General features: G+C 35.8%; 1 protein-coding gene across 1 annotated transcript in view; it reads right to left on the reverse strand.

Moving 5' to 3' along the window:
- LOC150088097 (delta(24)-sterol reductase-like) overlaps positions 1–23,575 on the reverse strand; it is a 50,212-nt gene that overhangs the window by 7,451 nt on the left and 19,186 nt on the right. The window contains exons 5-6 of the mRNA XM_090370017.1: positions 17,018–17,221; positions 6,029–6,207 (exon numbers count right to left, since the gene is read on the reverse strand). Coding sequence (XP_090226143.1) covers positions 6,029–6,207; positions 17,018–17,221 — 383 coding nt within the window. The remainder of the gene's footprint in view (positions 1–6,028; positions 6,208–17,017; positions 17,222–23,575) is intronic.

The following is a 23,575-nucleotide window of genomic DNA, read 5'->3' on the forward strand; positions in this document are numbered from 1 at the left end:
CATTATATGGAAATAATTTTCGTTCTGCAGAAACTACTGTATTTAAATATAATTACCAAGGGAAATTTTAAAAAATTCGGTATAAAGAAGTTGGTTAAACAGAGGTCCGAATGTAATTAAATCAAAAATGAAGCAATTTTAAAATACATAACCGATCGATTGCACCATTAAAATGCTGGGAATGGGGCCCCACTCGCTCCATGAAATGTTTCAGCGCTGGATACTTAATAATTGCGCATTTAGGATTTCATTTGTAAAATAAATGATCATCTCAACAATGGGCTTGCAAATTTTCAAAAAAAATAACAGTGGGCTCTCGCGAGCTCATGTGAGCCCACTATAGCTCACAACTGGGTACCAGATACCACAAGACACATTTAGAAATCTTGTAGCATCCATGCCACACCGGTTACGAGCTAGTTTGGCTGCATGTCGATTACAAACATCATATTAGGTAGGTGGTCATAATGTTTTGACTCATCGGTGTATATCCCATCTAACAAATCCATTTTAAACATTTCTGCAACCCACAATTCAGCACGAAACATTATTTGCAAAATTCACAAGTGATGCAGTATTTTTGTCTGCCACTGTATATATATATTTATATATTTAAAAAACTAAATGCACACGGCATAATATATTATGGGTTGAGATTAGCTATATAATATTGGTATAAATACACCATAGTTTACCCAAATTACCTTGTGCATTTAGCCTTTAAAATATTATCATTATCTTCACCATTTGGCATCTCTCATATTGTGGAATTAACTTCGCAGTCATGATGGCATGTCTGCATTATCTTACCCCCACCGATAAGCGAGCCAATAAGCTATGAAATGTGTCTGGGTGGTGGTGGTGCCCACTGAGAATAAATAACCATAGTCTCCTCTACTAGAGAAGCATTGTTTATTCGAAGTAGTGCAATACCTGATATCTAGTTGTGAAGGTAGCCACAATATGAGATATAATCAAATGATGTTACACTACTTATGTAGTTAAATTTATGGGTAAACTATGGTGTATTTACACCAATATTATATATGTATATATACACACTGCCCTTCTATTAATATCCGGACACCTGCCTTTAGACAAAAAGAGCTTTTATTTTTTATTATGTCATTTTATATTTTGTGCTGAAAGCTTTTCTTTTATGACGGTCTTCAATCGTCACAGCATACCCTCAACCAGCTTTTTATAAATGTCAAGTGATATGTTCCTCCACTTGGCCTTTAATGCAGCTACCAATTCGGCTTTGTTCTTTGGACAATCTTGATGTGTACGTACCCAACGATCCAATACATCCCAAAGATGCTCAACAGGGTTCAGATCAGAACTCTGGGCTGGCCAATCCAACTTTTCCATACCCGTGTACTCAAACCACTCTGTTACAACCTGAGCAGTATGGCATGGCACGTTGTCTTGCTGATACAGATATGGGCCTTCCCTGAAGTACTGCCATAATGTTGGAAGTGCATATTGTTCAAGCTGTCCTGGTATTGCATAGCATTAATGGTTTTGTCGATAACGACTAATAGGCCCAAGCCAAACAATGAAAAGCAGCCCCATACCATGACACTGCCTCCACCAAACTTTATTGTTGGGAAGATACAATCAGGAAGGAACTGTTTCCCAGGCATTCGGCACACCCAGGAAGGGCCATCGGACTGGTAGAGTGCAAACCTCGATTCGTCTGTCCACAGGATTGTTTTCCACTGCTCTACAGTCCAGGATTCGTGCTCCTTACACCATGTTAATTGGCATCTAGCATTTTTTGAGGTGATCAATGGCTTGTGAACAGCTGCACAACCATTGTAACTCATATCGTGTAGTGTCCTTTGTATTGTACTAGTGCTGACATTAGTCCCAATACTCTCACAGAGGATTTGTATGACTTGAAACAATGGCAAATTATGATTTGTGCACACAGTTCTTGGCAGAATTCTCTTGTCCCATCCTGTTAGTTTACAAGGCCGCTTTTTTTGGCAGATTCAGTCCCATTCCTCTTCCATTTGCATATGATGTCACTAACCGTTGACCTAGGGATCCGCTGAGTGACTGTGATGTCTTGTACAGAACACTTGCTTATGTGGCATCCTACTATCATTCCACTTTGAAGTCTGTTAAATGTGTCATCTTGCATGCCCAATTTTGCAATTGTCTGTTCGAAGCCCAGTGTGCTTATTTATAGGAGGTTCTGTGACATTTTGCATGCATAGGACCTGTTTCCCCATCCATGGAGGGGTGTCCGGATATTAATGGTAGGGCAATGTATATATATATATTAAAATTAATTTATACTGTAATTCAAAAATGCAAATATCACTTTTAGTATTTTTTTTTATTATTATTTTTTTAAATACCAATCAAATTATTTCCTGCATAAAAGTTTATTGGAATGTTTTAGAACATATAACATGAGAAGCATTCAATAAATTATCCCTGAGGTACTTCCCATAGTTATATTTGAGTGAGTCACGATTTATCATGTTCTTACATATCTTACTTTGAATCATACTAATTCTAATCCCACCATGATTTTAGGTTAGCATTAGCAGGGCATATGATGCAAGAAAGCAAGCTTATATAGAATAAACCAAAAAAAAAAAAAAAAAAACACCTTTACCATTTCACCCATCCATTCACTTTATATGTTTGTTTAGTTCTGCCTTGAACTTATTTAAGTTGCTTACCTCCACTACAGCAGATGGAAGTTTGTTCCAACTATCAGCCACCTGTTGGCTAAAGACAAATTTTCACACATCTATTTTACAATTGCCTTTCCTCAATTTGAATTTATGCCCCCTCAGGTAAGTAATCTGAGCAAGAGGAAGAATACCATTAGCATTGAGCTTGCTCAATCCATTCAAGGCTTTATACACCTCAATTAGATCACCTCGCAGGTGCCAAGTCTCTAGAAGCTGCAATTTGCAGAACTTAAGCCTTTCTTGGTAACACCAACCCTTTGTTCCACTCACCAATCTCATTGCCCTTCTCTGTACTCGTTCCAGCATCTCTACATCTTTCCTAAAATGAGGCCTCCAGACCTGTATATAATACTGAAGGTGTGGCCTGGCCTGGCCAGGCCATTGCATTATACAAGGGAATAATTATCCCCTTATCTAACAAAATTCCTGTATATCATTGACAAGACACCATGAGCTACTCGCCGACCGGGCTAGCCGAGTGGGTAAAGTACCTGCCCGGCAACCCAAAGGTCGCGGGTTCGATTCCCGCCTCGGGCTTGGATCAAAGTACTGCAAAAACCTTGGGAGGTGCAATATGGCCACAGAAGCCGATGCGCCAACAATTACCAAATCAAAAAAAAAAAAAAAAAAAAATGAGCTACTCTTGCAGCCTTTTTTGCACTGCTAGTTGTGCTGCTGTAACAGAAAGAAGGAAGACATCCATATCAAATTATGGATTTGCTGAAATTGGAGCATCATTCATTCACCAAGTTTCTCATCAAAGAAGGAAATCAGCCAAATGCCATTCATGAAAGGACGTTGGCTGTGTATGGCAACAGGACATCTTCAGAGTATCAGGTGAAATTCTGGTGAAAACAATTCAAGTTGGGTAGAGAGTCCATCAGAGATGATCCATCTCCAGGAAGGCCTGTAATAGTGACCACTCCAGAAATGTGGCAAACTGTGGAATTGTGCCTTGTGGTGAGTGACAGAGGTCCAAAATGTCTAGGGAATGTGACATATCTCAGGGAACAGTTATAACTATCCTCCATAAACATTTGGAGATGACTAAGATCAGTGCAAGATGGGTCCCCAAATTTCTGACCCTTGTGCAGAAGGAATTCAGAGTATGGTGTTATGAGGAGAATTTAGAGCTTTATGGAAGGGACCCTGAAACTTTCATCTCCAAAATTGTCATGGGTGAGAAAACATGAGTTCGTCACTGGGATCCTGAGACCAAGCAAGAATCAATGCAATGAAAGCACAAGGGTTTCCCCCACTCAAAAACCTTCAGTTGGCAAGATTATGATCATCATTTTTTGGGATTGGTGAGGGAGTTTTGTACATTCACTAGTTGGAATGCAAGCAGACAGTCACTGGGAGTCATATGCATCCCTACCATACAACCTAAGGGATGTCATAAAGGAAACATTCTGCGGAAAGCTTTCCAGAGGTGTGCTGCTTCTTCAGGACAAAGCACCAGTGCACAGGTCACATGCTTTTGCTGCTGCTTTGAGAGACTGTTATCCTTTAGGCTTCAAATTTATGGTAAGTAAAGTAGATGGGTAAGTACTGTAAAGCAGTGGTCTCAAACTGGCGGTCCACGAGCCGCATCCGGCCCCCCGAAGCAATTTTACACGGCCCACAAATACATTTAAATTATGTATTTGTTGTAAATATGGTGCTTATATTCACTCTCACCTTGTTAAAAAAAAAATTCCGGCCCGTCAGCTGCTTTCAGATCGTGCATTCGGCCCGCATGCAATTTGAGTTTGAGACCACTGCTGTAAAGTACTTACAGTATTTACCCATCTACCTTACAGTCCAGATCTGGCCCTGTGACTATTTTCTGTTTAGACATCCCAAAAAAAAACATATGTGGATGTCACTTTGCTGATGATAATGAACTGAAGTCCGCTGTTTCTGTGTTCTTTGATGGACAGGATAAAGAATTGTATTTGTCTGGTATTTCCTCATTGCCAACAAAATGGGAAAATTTTTGAAGTTCAGAGGAGTTATATTGAAAAATAAAACAGATTTTAGCCTCTATCTTATTTCCGACTTAGGTAGGCAGATAATTTATTGAATGAGCCTTGTATTTTCCAAGATAATATTGTAAAGGAGCCTAAAGGATAACACTCAATTTACGCTTAATATAAACTGGGTCATAGCAATACTTTTAAGTGCCTAGTTACAAATAAGAAATGTTATCCTCAACTTTGCTACATGAAAACAAACTTTGCTACAAATAATTAACACATATGTACAATAATCAGTAATTATATAATATTGGTGTAAATACACCATGTTTACCCATAAATTTAACTACATAAGTAGTGTAACATCATTTGATTATATCTCATATTGTGGCTACCTTCACAACAAGGTACCAGGTATTGCACTACTTTGAATAAATAACGCTTCTCTAGTAGAGGAGACTACTATGATGCCATTACACTACTTATGTAGTTAAATTTATGGGTAAACTATGGTGTATTTACGCCAATATTATATAGTTAATCTCAACTCATAACATATTATGCCTTGTGCATTTAGTCTTTAAAATATTATCATTATCTTCACCATTTGGCATCTCTCATATTGTGGAATTAACTTTACAACCTTGATGGCAGGTCTGCATTATCAGGGTACCTGCCCGCCCACCGATGAGTGAGCAACAAGCTCCGAAATGCATCTGGGTGGTGGTGGTGCCCACTGAGAATAAATAACAGCAGTCTCCTCTTCTAGAGAAGCGTTATTTATTTGAAATAGTGCAATACCTGGTATCTCATTGTGAAGGTAGTCACAATATGAGATATAATCAAACGATGCCATTACACTACTTATGTAGTTAAATTTATGGGTAAACTATGGTGTATTTACACCAATATTATATAATTAATCTCAATCCCATAACATATTATGCCTTGTGCATTTAGTCTTCTAAATAATCAGTAATATGCAGCCAGTTACAGCTTTAAACAACACATAATGACAAGAATAATAATGTAAAGATTTTGGTACCGAAACGTTATTAATTTTATAGTTTAATATCACTGAGGAAGGTTCTAAAATTATAAATGAAACATTTGATAATTTTTAATAAATAAAACTATTGATCATATATCATTAATAAAAATACTTTTGTACCTGCTTCCCCCCATCCCAGAATGGCTGGCACCTTGATGCAGCATCCTGTTCAAAACTTTCATGTTACCATGGTTCCAAATATAGATATTTTGACTTAAAAACTAAGTATCATAACCATTAAAAGTTTTTTTATATAATTTTTATAAATTAAGAAATCACATATTATGTTTGTTACAAATACTTACCCATTTACATCTCTGAGGTGATTTTCAAATTTTTTAGTAGCCAGTTCTGCATCAAAATTTTTTATTCGAGATTCTCCATAGATCCCGATATCAACATACATTTCATCTTCATTTGGCACAGGATGCACAAATCCAGGATTTTCCCGAAGAATGAAGGGACAAAGCCATAGTGGATAAACCTAGTAAAATTCATATTTAAAATTCGGTCAATGGAAATTAAATATAATAAAAATTAAATGGAAACTGTGTCCAATTCAAAAGAAATTTTTAGCATTAGCATTAGCATTAGTAGAGGCATTTGATGCAAGAAAGCAAGCTTATGCAGCATCAGCCAAAAAAAAAAAAAAAAAAAACCCACTTCCACTTCACCCCTCTGTTCGTTCAAAATACCTGTCCAGCTTAAACTTATTTAGGCTATCAACCTCCACTACAAGGGATGGAAGTCTGTTCCACCAACCAACCACCCGCTGGCTAAAGGCAAATTTCCGCACGTCTATCCTACATCTGTCTTTCCTCAATTTGAATTTATGCCCTCTCAGGTGATTTTTCTGAGCTAGAGGAAGAATCCCATCAGCATTGAGCATGCTCAAACCATTCAAGGTTTATACACCTCTATCAGATCACCTCGCTGGTGCCTAGTCTCCAGACACTGTAATTTGCAAAACTTAAGCCTTTCTTTGTAAGAGCACCCCTTTGTTCCATTCACTAATCTTGTTGCCCTTCTCTGTACTCTTTATATGTGAAAGAAGACATTTCTTTGTGAGCATTCATGGAAATTAAATTTAATAAGAAATAATTGATATTAGATTAAATGACAAATATGATCAAACATTCTATTTTAATATTAGAACCTTTCTCAGTGATGTTTAAACTATAAAAGTAAAGTTTATATTTCATCATATTACATAGTAACTAAAAACACCAAAAAAAAAAAAAAAAAAAAGGTGTTTATTTCAATGAATGCTAAGAGACATGTTGCCCTTTACATTTATTATCAAACTGTTATCATGCCCCAGCAACAGTATTAAAAACATTTTTCATATAAACTTAGAACTCAAGAGAACAGAATGTAACTTCAATTTTCATTCCATTAGATCTTTCTTTCATATTTTAAGCTTTTAAAACAGATGTTAAACTGCGGTAACAAAACCTTGCAATGCGGGGAGGACGAGCTGTTGGAATTGGAGACAAGCTGCACTCAAATGGACCAAAATATTCTGTTCAAAAGTGTTCATTTTGGCCCTTTTTGATATTTAAGAAGTTTTCCATTTTTTTTTTTTTTTTTCAACTGCAATGGCAAGTGGGAGCAGGGTAAGGTAGGTAGCCCACAGGAGTTTTTAAATCAATAAAATGGTCACAGATGAAAAAAGGTCTGAGAAGCAGTTCATCAGAGAGTATCTTGTTGACGGTTCTGGTTTAGAAATTACCAGAACCATTCAAAAAGGGTTCTAATTCTTACTGTATGATAAAATATCATGATGATATACATTGTGTGATGATATACACTGTGTTATATACATTACATGTACTTTTCATTGTGGAATATTTGAAGTACCAAACTTACACTGCATTTCTGTGGCCATTGCAAAGATGTTTAAAGTCGCAGTACTCAACATACTTTTTTATATATTGTCCTCCAACATGTATTGGAACATTTAAGTGAAATGTACATCTCGTTATAAAAAATGAAATTTTTAATATGATTCATTGATGACATCAAGAATCTTCTGTTCTATAGAAAGTTCTTGATGTCATTTTTTTATAAGTTTTTTAGTGTAGGGAAACGAGAATTTTAGTCCACCCTTCTGCAAGAGCTGCCACTAGTTCTCAGTTGTTCTAGAATACCTTGTTCAGGTTTTCAATAGTTGTTTTAAAACAACCTAAGGGTATTCAATTTAATCCAGATCTGAGCAGAAGCTGCATTAAGTGAGCCTACTGATAGTGCTCAAAAGGCCAGCAATAGTTTTGTGCAGAGTATAATATGTTTGTCTTGAAATGACAATCAAGAGTTTTGAAATTAGCAATGTTTCCGAAGTCTAAAAATAAATAAATAAAAACATCACATGATGAGAGATAACTGGGCTCTGTTTTTTGCAAACAATGCATTTTTCTCAAATTAGTGACCTCCATTTGATATTATAATATAACCTCATATGTTGAATATGTAAATCAATTCATTCTTGGCATAAGTGTTCAAATCCAACAGAGAACTTTTATCAAAAGAAAATAAAAAAACTTTGTTAAAAAAATCAAAAATTGAAATGACATAAATGAGAAAGATTATAATGGAAAAGAGAGACTGAATGTCAAATTTATTTTTGATATAAAAAATAAATTATGTAAATGATCAATGAAAAATATCTTATTTATTCATGTTTGAAATATTTACTGTCTAATAACAAACCTCTTGAAATAACAATTTGATCTCAGGACCACACAAGTCTCCAATCAAGAATAAAATTACTGCCTTGGATATACAGTGTGTCCACAAATGATTACCCTGACTAAATTTTGTTACAAAAATTTTATTTCTATTGTCTTCGTAATCCTGCACTTTAGTGTCGTGAGTCACGATCAGCCCGTAAGTCACCGCCAATTCCAACCTGTTGTGAATCTTATTCTGATGTGCAGTTCTGACTTGCTGAGCATGCACAACACTATCTGCCAGTTTGTGCTGGCAATTGTCACAGAGCATGTGCGACACTCTCCGTGTCTTCCGGAACAGTTTCAACTTGACTGAGCATGCGTGACACTCACTAAGGCCTGACGCAGTGAGCACGCGTGACACTCACTAAGGCCTGACGTAGCCGAGTAGTCAGGAGCGAGAGTGCATAGCACGCATTCCTTGAGTGGACCTGGGTTCAAGCCCGTGACTACTAAATATGATAAATATTTGTATCGATGATTTATGTAAACTACTGACTTGGTTGTTGTCATGCCGGAGCATAAACAAGAAAATTTTATATCTGCCAGACTATGTGTTGGGAATTGTCACGGAGCATGTGCGACAATCACTGTATCTGCCGGTCTGTATACTGGCAATGTACTACGTACTCACAGTATTTTTTTTTTTTTCATTTTCAGAAAGAATAAAAACAATTTCCTGACCACATAAGAATTTTATAATAAAAGTAGATAGTTATAAAAACTATAATGGAAATAGGTAATTATTTTCAGGTAATATATTTTGTATTGCCTGAAAATAATATTTTGTGATTATCTGTATATATTTGTAATAATTTGTGAATTATTGTGAAAAGGTGAATTAAATAAAAATACATATAGTACTTAATGCTATAGATCCAATGATTTTAACTTTCTATCTATATGTATATATATATATTAAACTTTCCAAAACGTATTGTAGTACATTTTTTAAAAACCATTTAAAGTGAAAATAAACTGAACATGTACAATGAAGATGTATTATTTTAATTGAATTTTTCTCCCTTTTGCTGACGCGAAATCATCAATAATTTTATCCTAATTTATGTTTCATGCGGCATGAGATACAATTCATATATTGGTTAGTCGTTCTTGTCCAGTTGTTGATCTAAGGTGATTTTTAATCAATTTGAGTTTACTCGAGGACCTTTCACAAGAAGCTACTATTACAGGCAGGGTAAGAAAAATTCATAATGCAATTTCTGCGTTTGGATAAGTTTCGATAACACAATACTCCTGAATCAACTGGGGAAGATACATGTATATGTATATGTATATATATGTATATATATATATATATATATATATATATATACAGATAGATATCATTGGATCTATAGCATTAAGTACTACATGTACAGGAACTTCCTGACTTATGTAATACTCAACTTACAGAAATTCGATTTTACGTAAGTTTTTGTCGGCCAGCACAAACTTAAAATCGTGGAAACTTATTTTGCATCCCGTAGGAGTAAATGGAGGTATTGTGAAAACATTGTAATGTGAATCCAATAGCACATTGTGGCAAAGGTAAAGAAAGCCAACACGAGAATGACGAGAAATGTTGGATAACTTACACGGAAAATTAGTTTCCTCATACAGCACTCTTAACACTGCTCGCTTGGTAAACAGACAGTCGGTGTTATCTGTCTGGAGCAAAGCCGAGAATATATTGATACAGGTAGGCATGGCAAACGATGTGCTGATTGGTGCGCGAACACAACACATGATAAATTGGTTTAGTATCACTTTAGTAGCACTCAGAAGCACTAATGGTAACTTGCCCTAATTGCACATGCCCTAATGAAAGCTTTCCATAATGGTGAAAAAAAGTCAGGTTACCTCCACTTGAATTCATGGGAGCATGGGGGGGGGGGTTAACCTAACCTTTTTTCTTTAGAATCAGTCATATTTAGAAATACATTCATAAAAAAATAAATTTACGACTGTATTTTTATTTTCTTGTTCAATAATATGCCCTAATAGTGAGAAAAGGTCAGGTTAGAACCTTTTTTCTTTAGAAACATGGGTGGACTAGCACATAAATTGTTTATTAACAAAATATTAATTTTTTATTACTGTACTTTTATTTTTAAAGACACTTGTGCGGATACACACGTATCATAACATCAATCAACACCTCAGTAGCTATTCACTATATATATATATATAAAGAATCTTTCTTTTCCTATTACTTCCTAACCTAATGTTAGGTCACAAAATATAAGGAAACCTTTTCTATTATTTCTTAACCTACCATTTAAGGTCAGGTTACGAAAAATAAAACCTTTTCCTTTTTTTCGTAGCCAAACCTAAATCAACAATATAGTAAAAACACTCATGAACTCCAAAAATCTGCTTCTAATAATAAGAAAAAAACATAATGAAGAACATAAAAAAGAACAGAACAAAACTTTTATTAATTTAGTTTTCATCAAAAAAATCAATCAACGTTTTATTTTCCTTACAAATTTCTTCCATCTTTAAAAGATTCATCGCTACTATTGCCTGTTTACCGTTCATCACAAAACTATTATGCACCGTTCTTTACTCATAAATACACATTATAATGCCAACCAATGATTACACAGAAGCTTGTCGTCTGTCGCACCCACCGCCAATCATTTCATCATTTGCCACGCCTACCTGTCAATCAATTATCCTTTTCGGTTTTGGCTCCAGACCGATAACACCTACCGTCTGTTTACCGAGTGAGCAGGGCTAGAGTCCGGTGTCGGGAAACTAATTTTCCAAGTAAGTTATCTGACGTTTCTCATGTTGGCTTTCTTTACCTTAGCCCACATTGTGTTTTTTTTTGTAATTCGTTCAAAGTCCTCGGAAGTTGAAAATTTCGCATTTTGCTATATAACTAAGCTATTTATCTCTCTAAAAGGTCATATTTATAATGGAAATTGCAATACCCTTTTATCATTATCATATTATTATTATTATTAGCTACATGGCGCATGGAAGCCTAAGGCTTATGCTGCACCAGCCAAAAAAAAAATTCCCAAGTTACCTTGAGAGAGAAAGAAATAGAAGGGAATCACCAAGAAAGAGAAGAATGATGATATCCAGCTCAGGACCCTGGGTGTGCCAAGCCTATACTCACCAGATGTGAGCCCTGGGGGTAAATATGTTCCCATTATAAGAATCAATTTTGAACACCTTTGTGATATTTTTCTAAAGCATGTTTCTGGAGGTCACGACCATAAAACAATTTGCACTTTCCGGTTTATTGGGCTTTTCTGTTAGTGCATCTAATTAATGGGTAGTAAACTATCTTACTGCATTTGCGATAATACCAATAACTGCAATTGTCATTTTTTAAGTTATTATGGTGAAATGTATTCCCCTTCAATCTGAAATCTTCAATCATATAAAAAACAAATTTTCAGAAACTTCTCTTCATTCTTATTTACGTATTACAATGAAGGGAAAGCGACCAACGAAAAGGGCAAGTGGTGGTAGTGCCAGGAAATGAAATAAAATTGATTTAGAAATGAAGATGATTAATTAAGAAGTACAAAGCAGGACAAAGTTTGTCATCTATTGCAAGGGAATTAGGTCTTGCTGCTTCAACAGTGAATACTATTTTAAGAGACAGTGCACGTATAAAAGAACATGTTAAAGAACCAATGCACTTAAGATCAACAGCAATCATAAAACAGCGTTCAGGTGCTATATAGCAGATGGAACAGCTGTTAATAATATGGGTGGAAAATCAGATTCAGAAGTGCCTCTGAGTCTAATGACCATTCAAGCAAAAGCAACAAGTACTTATAAAGATATTAAGGATAAGTACGGTGAACCCCAACTCAAGTTCGTGGCAAGCAATGGGTGGTTTAATAGATTCAAGCATTGTGCTGGTTTCCACAATGTTAAAGTATGTGGTGAAGTCACCAGTGCCTGATTCTGTAGCTGCAGAGAAATTTTGTGATGTGAAAAAATTATTGCATCACAAAAAAAATTTTGTGATGGAAAAAATTATTGATAAAGGCGACTATTCAACGCAGCAAATTTTTAACATTGACGAAACTGCTCTGTATTGGAAAAAAATTCCAGATCGAACATATAGTGCTGAAGAGGAAAAGACAATGCCAGGTTTCAAGCCATCAAAAGATACGGCCATGCTCTTGCTTGGGGCTAATGCAGCGTGAGATTACAGATTAATACCACTGCTTGTGTACCATTCTGGAAATCCTCGTGCATCTAAGGGCATCAATAAAGCCACACTACCCGTGCATTTCCGATTGAACCAGAGAGCATGGAAAACAATATTTCTCTTTGAGGATTGGTTTAAATGCTGCTTCACTCCCGAAAAATATTGCAAAGACAACATTGTTTCTTTCAAGATTTTGCTTCTATTAGATAATGCTCCTGGACATCCTATGCATCTAGATGATTTCAATTCGAACGAGAGAGTCATTTCTACCGCCAAACAAGACTTCACTCATCCAACTTATGGATCAGGGTGTTATTTCAAATTTAAAAGCATGTTATTTATGCACAACATTTGCTCAGGCATTGTCTGCAGTAGATGATAAGAAAAATTTTACATTAAGAGACTTTTGGAAATCTTACAATATTTACCACACCATCTTAACCATTAATAAGGCCTGGGCAGAAATTACTAAAAGTTGTTTTAATGGCACATGGAAGAAAATATGCCCACGGCATGTAAAAGGCTTTGAAGAATTTGAAAAAGACGAATCATACGAAGAGGTTACAGATATGATTGTAAAGGTTGCAGAAGTTGGAGGTTGATGCCAAAGATGTGGAGGAGTTAATAGAGGAAGAAGAGAAGGAATTATCTAATGAAGAACTTATTGACTTGCAGGCAGCAATAGGGAAAGAAAATGCTGATGAAGCTCAAGATGAACCAAATGAGGACACGAGACGCTTCATCATTAGAGAGATGGCAATGGCGAGGTTTCAGAAGATGGATCCTGACAGCAAACATTCTTAAAAGTTAACAGAGAGGTGAATGACATGGTTACTTGCTACAAAGACATCTACAATGAAAAGAAAAAAGCCACCATCCAGTCATCCATTGATATGTTCTTTTGTAAGGTTGAGCGGCCGACCCCTTCTAAATCTCCACAGCCCTCAACCTCCACAGCGGCGTACTTATGAGCTGAAGACGTCAATTCTGGCAATGATGCTCGAGAGGTAAAACTTACTGATGTTATGCCTGTCTCCTCCCTTTTTTTTTTTTGTAATTTTATAATTTTGAAATTTTTTTTAAAGTGTGCGCTTTTGTAATTTTTCCTGCACATGAGATAAAAAATTGAATAAATACAATAAATAATTCTATTTACATGTTTGTCAAACATTTCTTTTTTGATTCAATCAATTCAGCGAGCACAGTTGCGAGTCCTGCACAAGCATGGGGGAAATTCCAACTTACGTAGCATTCTGCAGAACGCAACCCTTACGTAAATCAGGTAGTTTCTGTAATTTTATTTAATTCACCTTTACACAAATGTAATAATTCACAAATTATTACAAATAATCACAAAATATACTCATTATCATTTTTAGGCAATACAAAATATATTACCTGAAAATAATAATTACCTATTTCCATTATAAATTTTTATAACAATCTACGTCTATTTTTATAATAAAATTCTTATGTAGTCAGGAAATTGTTTTTTATTCTTTCTGAAAACGAAAAAAAAAAAAAAAAAAAAACTGCACGTACGTACTGCCTGTCAGAATATGATTCACGCCAGGTTGGAGCTGGCGGTGACTTGGGTACTGACAGTGACTCACAACACTGAAGTGCAGGATTACCAATATCTTATCCAAAGTGTCACGCACAACTTGAGCCCAATGAGTGGATGCTCCATCCAGCAGAAAGATAACAGTACGCTGCCTCTGTTCCAATTGGGGTATAGCATAATTGATGAGCATGTCTAAAAAAGTGTTTGCACTAATTGTTTTTCGTGGAAGAAGAAAGGTCCAATAATGTAATCATGTAATAGGGTGCACCACATGTTGATTTTGGGACTGTTACGAATATGCTCTCCACGTGTGGATTTTCGGATCCCCAAATACGCGCATTGTGTCTATTGACTACACCACTAACATGAAATGAGGCCTAATCTGAAAAACAAATGTTCAGCAAAAACTGATTTGTAGGCATATAGCTTTAGATAGTTCCGTAACACTTTGTGCACTGTAGACTTTGGTACTTGTAACTGCCATGAAGCTTGTCGCACAGATTTACTAGGTGATCACATAAAAGCATCTTGAATTGCACCCACTGTTTCTTCGGAAATGGATGGTCTGCCAATGCTTTTCCCTTTCTCAACCGGCCCAGTTGCCAAAAACTTTTCCATCCATGATTTAATAAGCTTTACGTCTGGAGGATTTCTACTGTACTTGGCTCTAAACATTCTCTGCACAGTCACAGGAGTTTGTTTCAGATAACCAAACACACTGAGCTTTCTCTTGTACAGATGGTATCTTGAATGAATAGATGCGACAGCACTACTAGTGACAACAGCGGTAAACTTAACTCACTGGACTTAAAACTCTATAACTGTATTGATGTATGGATGAAAAAAACCTTTTAATATTAGCGAACAATTGGGTCAAATTTTGTTAACCTCCCAATAGTAATAAAATTTTTGTAACAAAATGTAATCAGGGTAATCATTTGTGGACACCGTGTATATTGTAATCTTATAATACATGCATCCTTATAATACACATAATCTTATTATAATTCTAAATTTATAATCACAGTACTAACTCAACATTTACTAGAACATATTCTGAAATATTTTTGAATACATTAGATTTTTCAAAATTTTATTACCAAACTAAAGCTATAAGTAATTATTACTGATAAATAAAAGAAAAAGTTAGTTAATTATTAATAATAATCAGGCCGGTGTTAACACAGAAAACTGGACACCACCACATCTGGTCCGCAGTTTTCAGGAGTACAGAATATTAGTACTGCTGGGCCCATTCTAGGTGGAGAGAAGCAGAGCAGCATTTTCTTGTTTGCAACTTAAAATGCTTGACCTGGTACTACTAATTAACAACACCTTTGGAATAATTCTTGAATTTTAATTGTTTAATTTGATAATTAGCAACATCTTACACTAGAACACATTACTTTATAAAACTTCTTGATAGGCAATATTTATAGTGAAGACTTTTCTTGATGGAGATCAGTCGAATTGCTTGTGAGTTATCTTCAATCAAAACATTGATACCATTCCTTGAATTTGCTGTAGAAAAATGCAAAAACCTTAACTATGAGCAAAAACATGGGACTGGACAGATATATTTCAACTTCACTGAATCATGGACCCTGTTATTTGATAACTACCACTGCAAATGTTAAAGTAATTTAATGCCTTTATGGGCAGTGCAACAGATAGTCTCTCTCTCCCTCTCCTATTGAGTGGAAATTGTTTGGATTCAAAGCCCATCGCTAATCAAGGCTGTGTGTGTATGGAGAAGAGGATTCCTTCAGTCTAAACAAAACTAGCCATTTATGGCCTATTTTCAAGCCTTAGCCGAGTTAGTCTCTCAAATTACTATCATGATTGCACTCTCACAAAAAAAAAAAAAAAAGACACCTCCCATTTCACCTATTCATTACCTCCATTAGGTTCTCTAATTGTTCCTTGAATTTATTTAAGCTATCATCTTCCACAAAAACAGATGGAAAGTTGTCAGCAATCAACCAACCACTGGCTAAAGGCAAACTTACACACATCTATTCTGCAACCGTTGTCCTTCCTCAATTTGAATTTGTGCCCCTTGTGCATGTGGTCTGAGCAAACAAATCCCATGAGCATTGAGCTTCCTCAATCCACTGAAAGATTTAAACATCTCAATCAGATCGTCTCACAGGTGCTAGTCTCCAGATGCTGCAATTTGCAGAACTGAAGCCTTTCTTGGTAAGAGCACCCCTTTGTTCCCTCATCAATCTCAATGCCTTTCTCTGTACTTTACAGCAGATCCACATCTTTCCTAAAATGAGGCCTGTACTCAGTAGTCAAGATGTGACCTGACCATTGTTGTATACAATGCAATGGAATAATCACTTCCTTATCCCTGCTAGTAAAATTCCTATATATTATTGTCAAAACCCATGAGCTGTCCAGGCAGACTGCCTGCATTGCTCAGAGAACTTCATCTGACTGCACAATTACCACCAGAATTTTCATTTTACACTATATTGTGTTCGTAAATTTTGTATATTTAATGGGCACTCAGCTTTCTAAAGCATCTGAGCAAAAAAAAAAAAAAAACCTATGTAGTTCTTTCCAGAGACCGACTGAATTGATCACAATATGAAAATTCTTCTCACAGAGGTTTCTCCCGATTTGAAGGGAAATCGAAATTAGACTTCTCCACAGAGCCAGAAAAAAGAATGGGGAGGTAACTATACTAGTCCAAAGCCAATTTATATACGAATCCAAATGCACCCTAATTTGAATAATTTTGTAGATAAGCACTTTGGTGAGAGAACCATTGCATGTACTCACTCGTAGAACAGGATTGTAACCTTACCTTTATTTGTTTATCAAGAGAGAGGAGCATGTCTTTCAGTGCTCGAAGTGGAATAAGCAAATCTTGATACATGTGATGCTTCTCCAAGTGTTTCTTTATCGTTTCTGAGCATTGAATGAGAGGTTTCAGGAGAAAAATCTTAGGATACATTGCCCATCCAATCAACCATCGAACAATGGGATTGTTTCCAAAAGGTAACAAATACTGAAAATGAAGTGATTTATAATTAGCACAAGAGTATATTATATACAATATTTAAAATAAGCATTGTATATTGGAGACTTGAAAAGAGTAACAAAAATTTCGCAGTTACACTTAACTGTAATAATGATGCAACTCTTGCTAAGGAGTAGAGAGTACCATGAATTACATTATATGAGACAATACCAAGGAAAACACTTTATCCATGTGAAAAAGAGGTTTACCTGATATAGAGATATGGTCCGTACACCTGTTTGTGCGAGATTTTATTAGTCATTGGTAAAGGGAGCTGAATGAGTTTAACCAGTGGACAAAACTTTAAGAAAATGAGCTGTTTGGTGTGTGGGAAATTGATGTGTTAGTTTATTGTGCCAGAGAAAAACGCAAATTTTTGATCAAGAAAGATGGTTCTGGCTCTTGAACAAATAATTTTTGTAGTGAAGTATCATTTTGGTAAGAAATCACATGCGCTTTGCAAAGAATCTTTCCAACAAGAGTCCCCACTTCTGGGGACTCTTGTTGGAAAGATTCTTTGCAAAGAATCATTTATTAAAAGGTTTGAAGAGAGAGAGTGTGTGTGATTGAAAACTTAATCAAAGGTGCACCGTCCTAAACGACGAAGTGCTGGAAGACACGAGACTCAGTTTGTTGTAGTCCGCCTCTAAATCACTACAACAACCATCCCAACAGAAGAACATGTCTTTAGTGCACAAAAAGCAATACATTTGCTGCTTTTAAGAATGTATCACATTCACAGATTTCAGAATCTGCAATCCACACTATGCATAAATGACCAATAATTTCCATGCATATCTTGAAAGTCATTGCATTTGATTAAAATTGGCTTTTATAAGTGCTCTCACAGAACAGATTTATTGGCCCGATATTATTTGAGGAAATTTTGACATCTGAACATTATAATGCAGTTTATCGTTATGTTTGAGGTCAGTGAGAGTTATTCCTGGTTTCAGCAAGACGGAGTCAACTGAGCTCACAACTCCCTACATACCCCGTGAATTCTTTCTATGGGCTCATCTCAAAGGATTACTGAGCACTGCAAATTCTTTCTGTGGGACCATTGCATGTGGAACAAACTGCATTCAAATGTGAAAACATTTTAATGCAGTTTGTTCATTAAAATACATTAAATTTGTATTAAAATGTGAAAACATTTTAATGCAATTTATCGCTATGCTTGAGGTCGGTGAGTTATTCCTGTTTTCAGCAAGACAGTCACCTGGGCTCACAAGTCCGGCCCCGTGAATTCTTTCTACGGGCTCATCTCAAAGGACTTTTGAGCACTGTGAATTCTTTCTGTGGGACTATCTTAAAGGACTTGTTTATGACAGCAACCCTCGCACCACAGCACAACTGAAAATGAACATCTCACAGGTTACTGCAAGAATAAACCAAACAATTCTTTGTGAAGTGGCACAGAATATGGTGAAACGAATGAACACTTATATTCAGCAGAATGGTGAGCACTTCCAGAAACTTTTGTGGACTGTATTTAAGTAATTATTTCATTGTTTTATTTATTTGATTGTTATTATAATAAATATTATGAAGTGAAACTCCAGTTACATTTTAAAATGAACATTTTGTAAAATGTGAATTTTTGTTTACATTTAGTCTTGTTCCAAAACAGCCATTACTTTTTTTGTAACTGATTACGCAATCATTGGCTTGATGTTAGGTTCGTGCAGTAGATCTATGCAAAGTGCAAATTTCACCATACTATGTGGAAAAAGCCTGGGTTTAAATCCTGTAATGACGAGAGGTATTTTCATGGACTTTTTCACACCGTGGTTGAGTTATTCGGGCTTGGTCAGAGGAAAGCTGGGTAACCCATCACCTAATATGTTCGGGGTTTTTTTTTTTTTTTTTTGTAGAGACTATACTGTTTCTTTATATTAGGTACAAAATAAGCTAAATATTTTTAAAAGTGGATAAAGTTTTTTCCTTTTAATTCATATTACTTCGACTGCACATAATGTATTCTACGCAATACATAAATCAGATTAAATATGAATGCGATTACAAATAAAATTAATCACTGAAATAAAAGAACAAAACAAAAGAATGGATGCTAAAGAGAAAGAAATACATCTTCAATATATAAATCCTATCATTTTATTTGCCTCAGACAGTTAAAGAGAGAGAGAGAGTTGCAAACTTAAATATGCAGCCTAAAAAAGCAAGTGGGTCATAGTTTACAAACACAGGTCATTATCAATCTATAATATAATTACCTATTATATTATAGACCCTATATGCGGCCAGTAAAGGAAATCCAATTTGCCGCCTCAAAATATTTTGATTAAAAAATAAAATAAGACGTAAATAATTATTAATTTATCGAAAAAGAAAAAGAGTTACAACATATCTCACATATAATATAATGAAACAATAAACAAAAATAACAAAATCATTCTGAAAATAAACTTTAAATTCTTAATTACAGTAATCGTACCCTATCACAATAATAAAATAAAAAGGAAATTATAATGTTAAAAAAATTATACAAATCTGTTTCCTTGCTTTAAGAGATGCAAATTTATTAATTATTTCATTTATGTTTATTTGTTCCAAATGATCATTTTCCATTGAAATTATTGCCAAATAAGGGTCTTTGTTGACACATTGTCGATCATAAATAATTTTTCATTAATTTCAATTTTGAAAAACTCCATTCATCTGAGACAATTGAAACTGGAAAAATTGTCAGAAAAATTGGCATTAGCATTAGTAGTGGCATATAATGCAAGAAAGCAAGCTTATACAGCGTCAGCCAAAAAAAAAAAAAAGGAAAAAACCCATTCACCTCCCCATCCACTCCAAAAGTTTGTCCAGTTCTTGCTTGAATTTATTTAAGCTATCAACTTCCACATATCCTCAGGGGCTCACATCTGGTGAGTATGGGCTTGGCACACCCAGGGTCCTGAGCTGGTCTCTCTCTCTCTCTCTGGTATGAATTTATTTTGGCTGTGCAGCGTAAGCCTCAGGCTTCCTTGCACCATATAGCTAATAATAATAATAACAACACAAGTTTGTTCCACATTCAACCACTCACTGGCTAAATGCAAAATTCCAAACATCTGTTCTACAACTGTCTTTCCTCAATTTGAATTTATGCTCTCACAAGTGCGTAATCTAATCTTCTGAGCAAGAGGAAGAATCCCATGAACATTGAGCCTGCTCAAACCATTCAAGGCCTTATACACCTCAATCAGACCACCTCGCAGGAGTCTACTCTCCAGAAGCTGCAATCTGCAGAACTTAAGCCTTTCTTGGTGAGAGCACCCCTTTGTTCCCTTCATTTGCATAAATTTTGAATGCAACTGCTACATTTAAAAAATATCTGTAAAATTGTTTTTAAAAATATATTGTAACACTTCAAATGGAGTAATATTGTCTTTAATACAAATTTGTATAAATTTGAAGTACTAAGTTCTTCAAATAATGCTAAACCATCAATATCAGACTTGTTATGATCACTGTCACTTAATGTATTATGTAAATCTTTGCAAAGATTTAAAAAATCGTTTATTACCTTTATTTTTTTAATTCAGAAATATTATAAAATATTTTAAATATTTCTACATATTCTTTCATATCTGTAAACTTTTCAGTTAACAAGAAAATTGTTGTCCATAATTTGAAAGAAAAAATTAATTTTGAAATTTTGTTGCCGTTCCTGAATAGTTTCCTCTACGTTCATAACTGAAATGACGTCTTTACATTCTTTTCCTTACAGTGCTTACTTCTGAAAACAAAGCAGCAATGCCAATGATAGTACCCATATTATTAGCTGGATCGCGAATTTTTTGGAATGCTTCCTCTGTTCTCTTTTCTTGAAAATATTCTGTGATTTCCCATTATTTTCTGTACTATTTGATTTATACGCAGAAGCACTGCTGAAAGAGTTCACAGAAAGGAGGTGTAAAAGTAGGAGGGGGGGGGGAAGATCAAGACAATAAGATTTGCAGATGACTAGATATTGATTGCTAATAATGAAGAATTACAGAGCTCCTTGGAGATCTCGACTTGCACAATAAAGGAGTAAAATATGAAGATTAACAGCAATAAAAACAAGGTAATGTTAATGTCAAAGTGGCCAGGAAGAAGAAGAATCAATACAATATTAGATGGAATAATATTAGCATAGGCATACGATGCAAGAAAGCAAGCTTATGCAGCATCAGCCAAAAAACCTACCATTTCACCTCTCCATTCGTTCCAAATACCTCTCCATCTCAGCCTTAAATTTATTTAGGCTATCAACTTCCACAACAAAAGATGTACGTCTGTTCCACCAATCAACTACCCGCTGGCTAAACGCAAACTTCCACACATCTATATTGGAACAGGTCGACAGATACACATAATTGGGAAGCATAATGAAAGAAATTGGGAAAATCCTGGAAGAAATAAAAACCAGAATTGCAATAGGAAAGAAGCATTTAGTAATAGAAAAGAACTATTGAGAAGAAATTTCAAGAGGAATTAAGAAAGTAAATGATGAAAACAAATATGGACTGTTGTACTTGATGGCTCCAAGACCTGGGCACTGGGAAAGAGGAGATTAAACGCCTAGAAGCTTTCGAGATGTGGGTGTGGAAGAGAATGGAAAGGGTGAAATGGGTGGACAGAGTGAGAATGAGATTTTGCAGAAAGTACAAGGGGTTTTTGAAAAGTAAGGTAACACATTTTTTCTCTCGATGTTTAATAATACGAAATTGAAATTACACACCAAGAAATAAGTGAACATGCACTACTTCTCCACAAAGTCTCCAGTTTTATTGGTGCAATTGTCCCAACGATGGATCAGTTTATCAATACAAGTACTGAAGAAGTCTGTGCCCACACACAGTAACCAACATCACACAGCATGATGAACTTCCTCATCCGTGGTGAAATGCTTTGCTGAAAGCTGTTTTTTCAGAGGGCCAAACAAATGGAAGACTGAAGATGCTAAGTCTTGGCTGTGGGGGAGGGGGTGACAGAGTTTCCCAATGATTACGGCACAACCACTCATGAATGGTGTGGGCAGTGTGTAGAGTTGCATTGTCGTGCAACAAAATCACGGCGCTTGTCAGGAGTCCTGGTCGTTTGCGTTGAATGTTGCCTTTCAGTTTTTCCAACATTGCAGAGTAAAGCTGTGCATTGATTGTTCTTCCCTTCAGCAAGAAATCCACCAACAGTGTGCCTTGGCGATCCCAGAACATTGTGGCCATGAATTTTCGGACACTGGTAATATTTTTGAATCTTTTGTGCACAGGAGATTGTGGATGGTTCCAGGTCATGGAGTCTTATTTGCTCTCCGGGGTAAAGTGATGAGCCCATGTTTCGTCTGCTGTGACTATGTGAACGAGAAAATCCTCTCTGTCGCTGTATTGCAACAGGTTCTCCAGACATATTCCCATGCGTTTTGCTTTGTCCTCCTCTGACAATTGTTGGGGCACAAAGTGGCAGCACACCTTTCAAAAGCCAAGGACATCGTGACTTACTCATGTTCACTATTTGTGCAATTTCAGGCAGTTTCACTTGCCTGTTTTCAAGAATGATGCCCTTAATGCGTGAAATGTTTTATTCTGTCTTGCTCGATGAAGGTCTGTCCGCCTGATGTCGGACTTCAATGTCAACATCACCTTTTCACCATATACAACCAGTTCACGGTGAATGTCACTTGGCGAAGACACATTTGCTTGCAAAAAGTGAATAACTTCACAAACACCTGTTTTGGACCAAACTCGCATGGTAGCCGCCATTTTGCAACTGGAATCTACTGTGAGGCGGCAGTACTGCAACACTGCACTGGCAGTCTTTTTGAACGTTATTAACGGGTCTGTCTGTCCACCGTGTTTCATCTCATTCTCTTTCACCATTATTAAGAAAAAAAATATGTGTTACCTTACTTTTCGGAAATCCCTCGTAGAAGGGAGAACGTTTGTAAAGAATTAAGGAGACAAAATAACTTTATAGGACATGTATTGAGAAGAGAAAGCATGCTGAGGACCTTTGATTGAGTGGTAGATGTGTGGTAAGAGAACTGTTGGGAGAAGAAGAATTGGATTGGACAATAAGAGGTAATTATGCAGGAATTAAAAGTATAGCACAAGATAGAGAAGCACGGCATCGGTGAAGCCCCGAACCTGCCTGAGCACAAGAGAACTTGAAGGAAATAAGATTTTATAACTGCAAAATATAAATATGAAACACAGATCCAGATAAGCAAATTAATATGTCTGCAATTTCATGTACTGTATTTATTTCAAACAGATAGGTTTTAAGAGTAACACTTAAAACCTATCTGTTAGATAGGTTTTAAGAGTAACACTAAGTTGCAGGATGGTA

Source organism: Mastigoproctus giganteus, chromosome 3 (assembly GCF_048544385.1).
Source record: "Mastigoproctus giganteus isolate SK-2022 chromosome 3, ASM4854438v1, whole genome shotgun sequence".
In the NCBI taxonomy this organism is placed as follows: Eukaryota; Metazoa; Arthropoda; class Arachnida; order Uropygi; family Thelyphonidae; genus Mastigoproctus; species Mastigoproctus giganteus.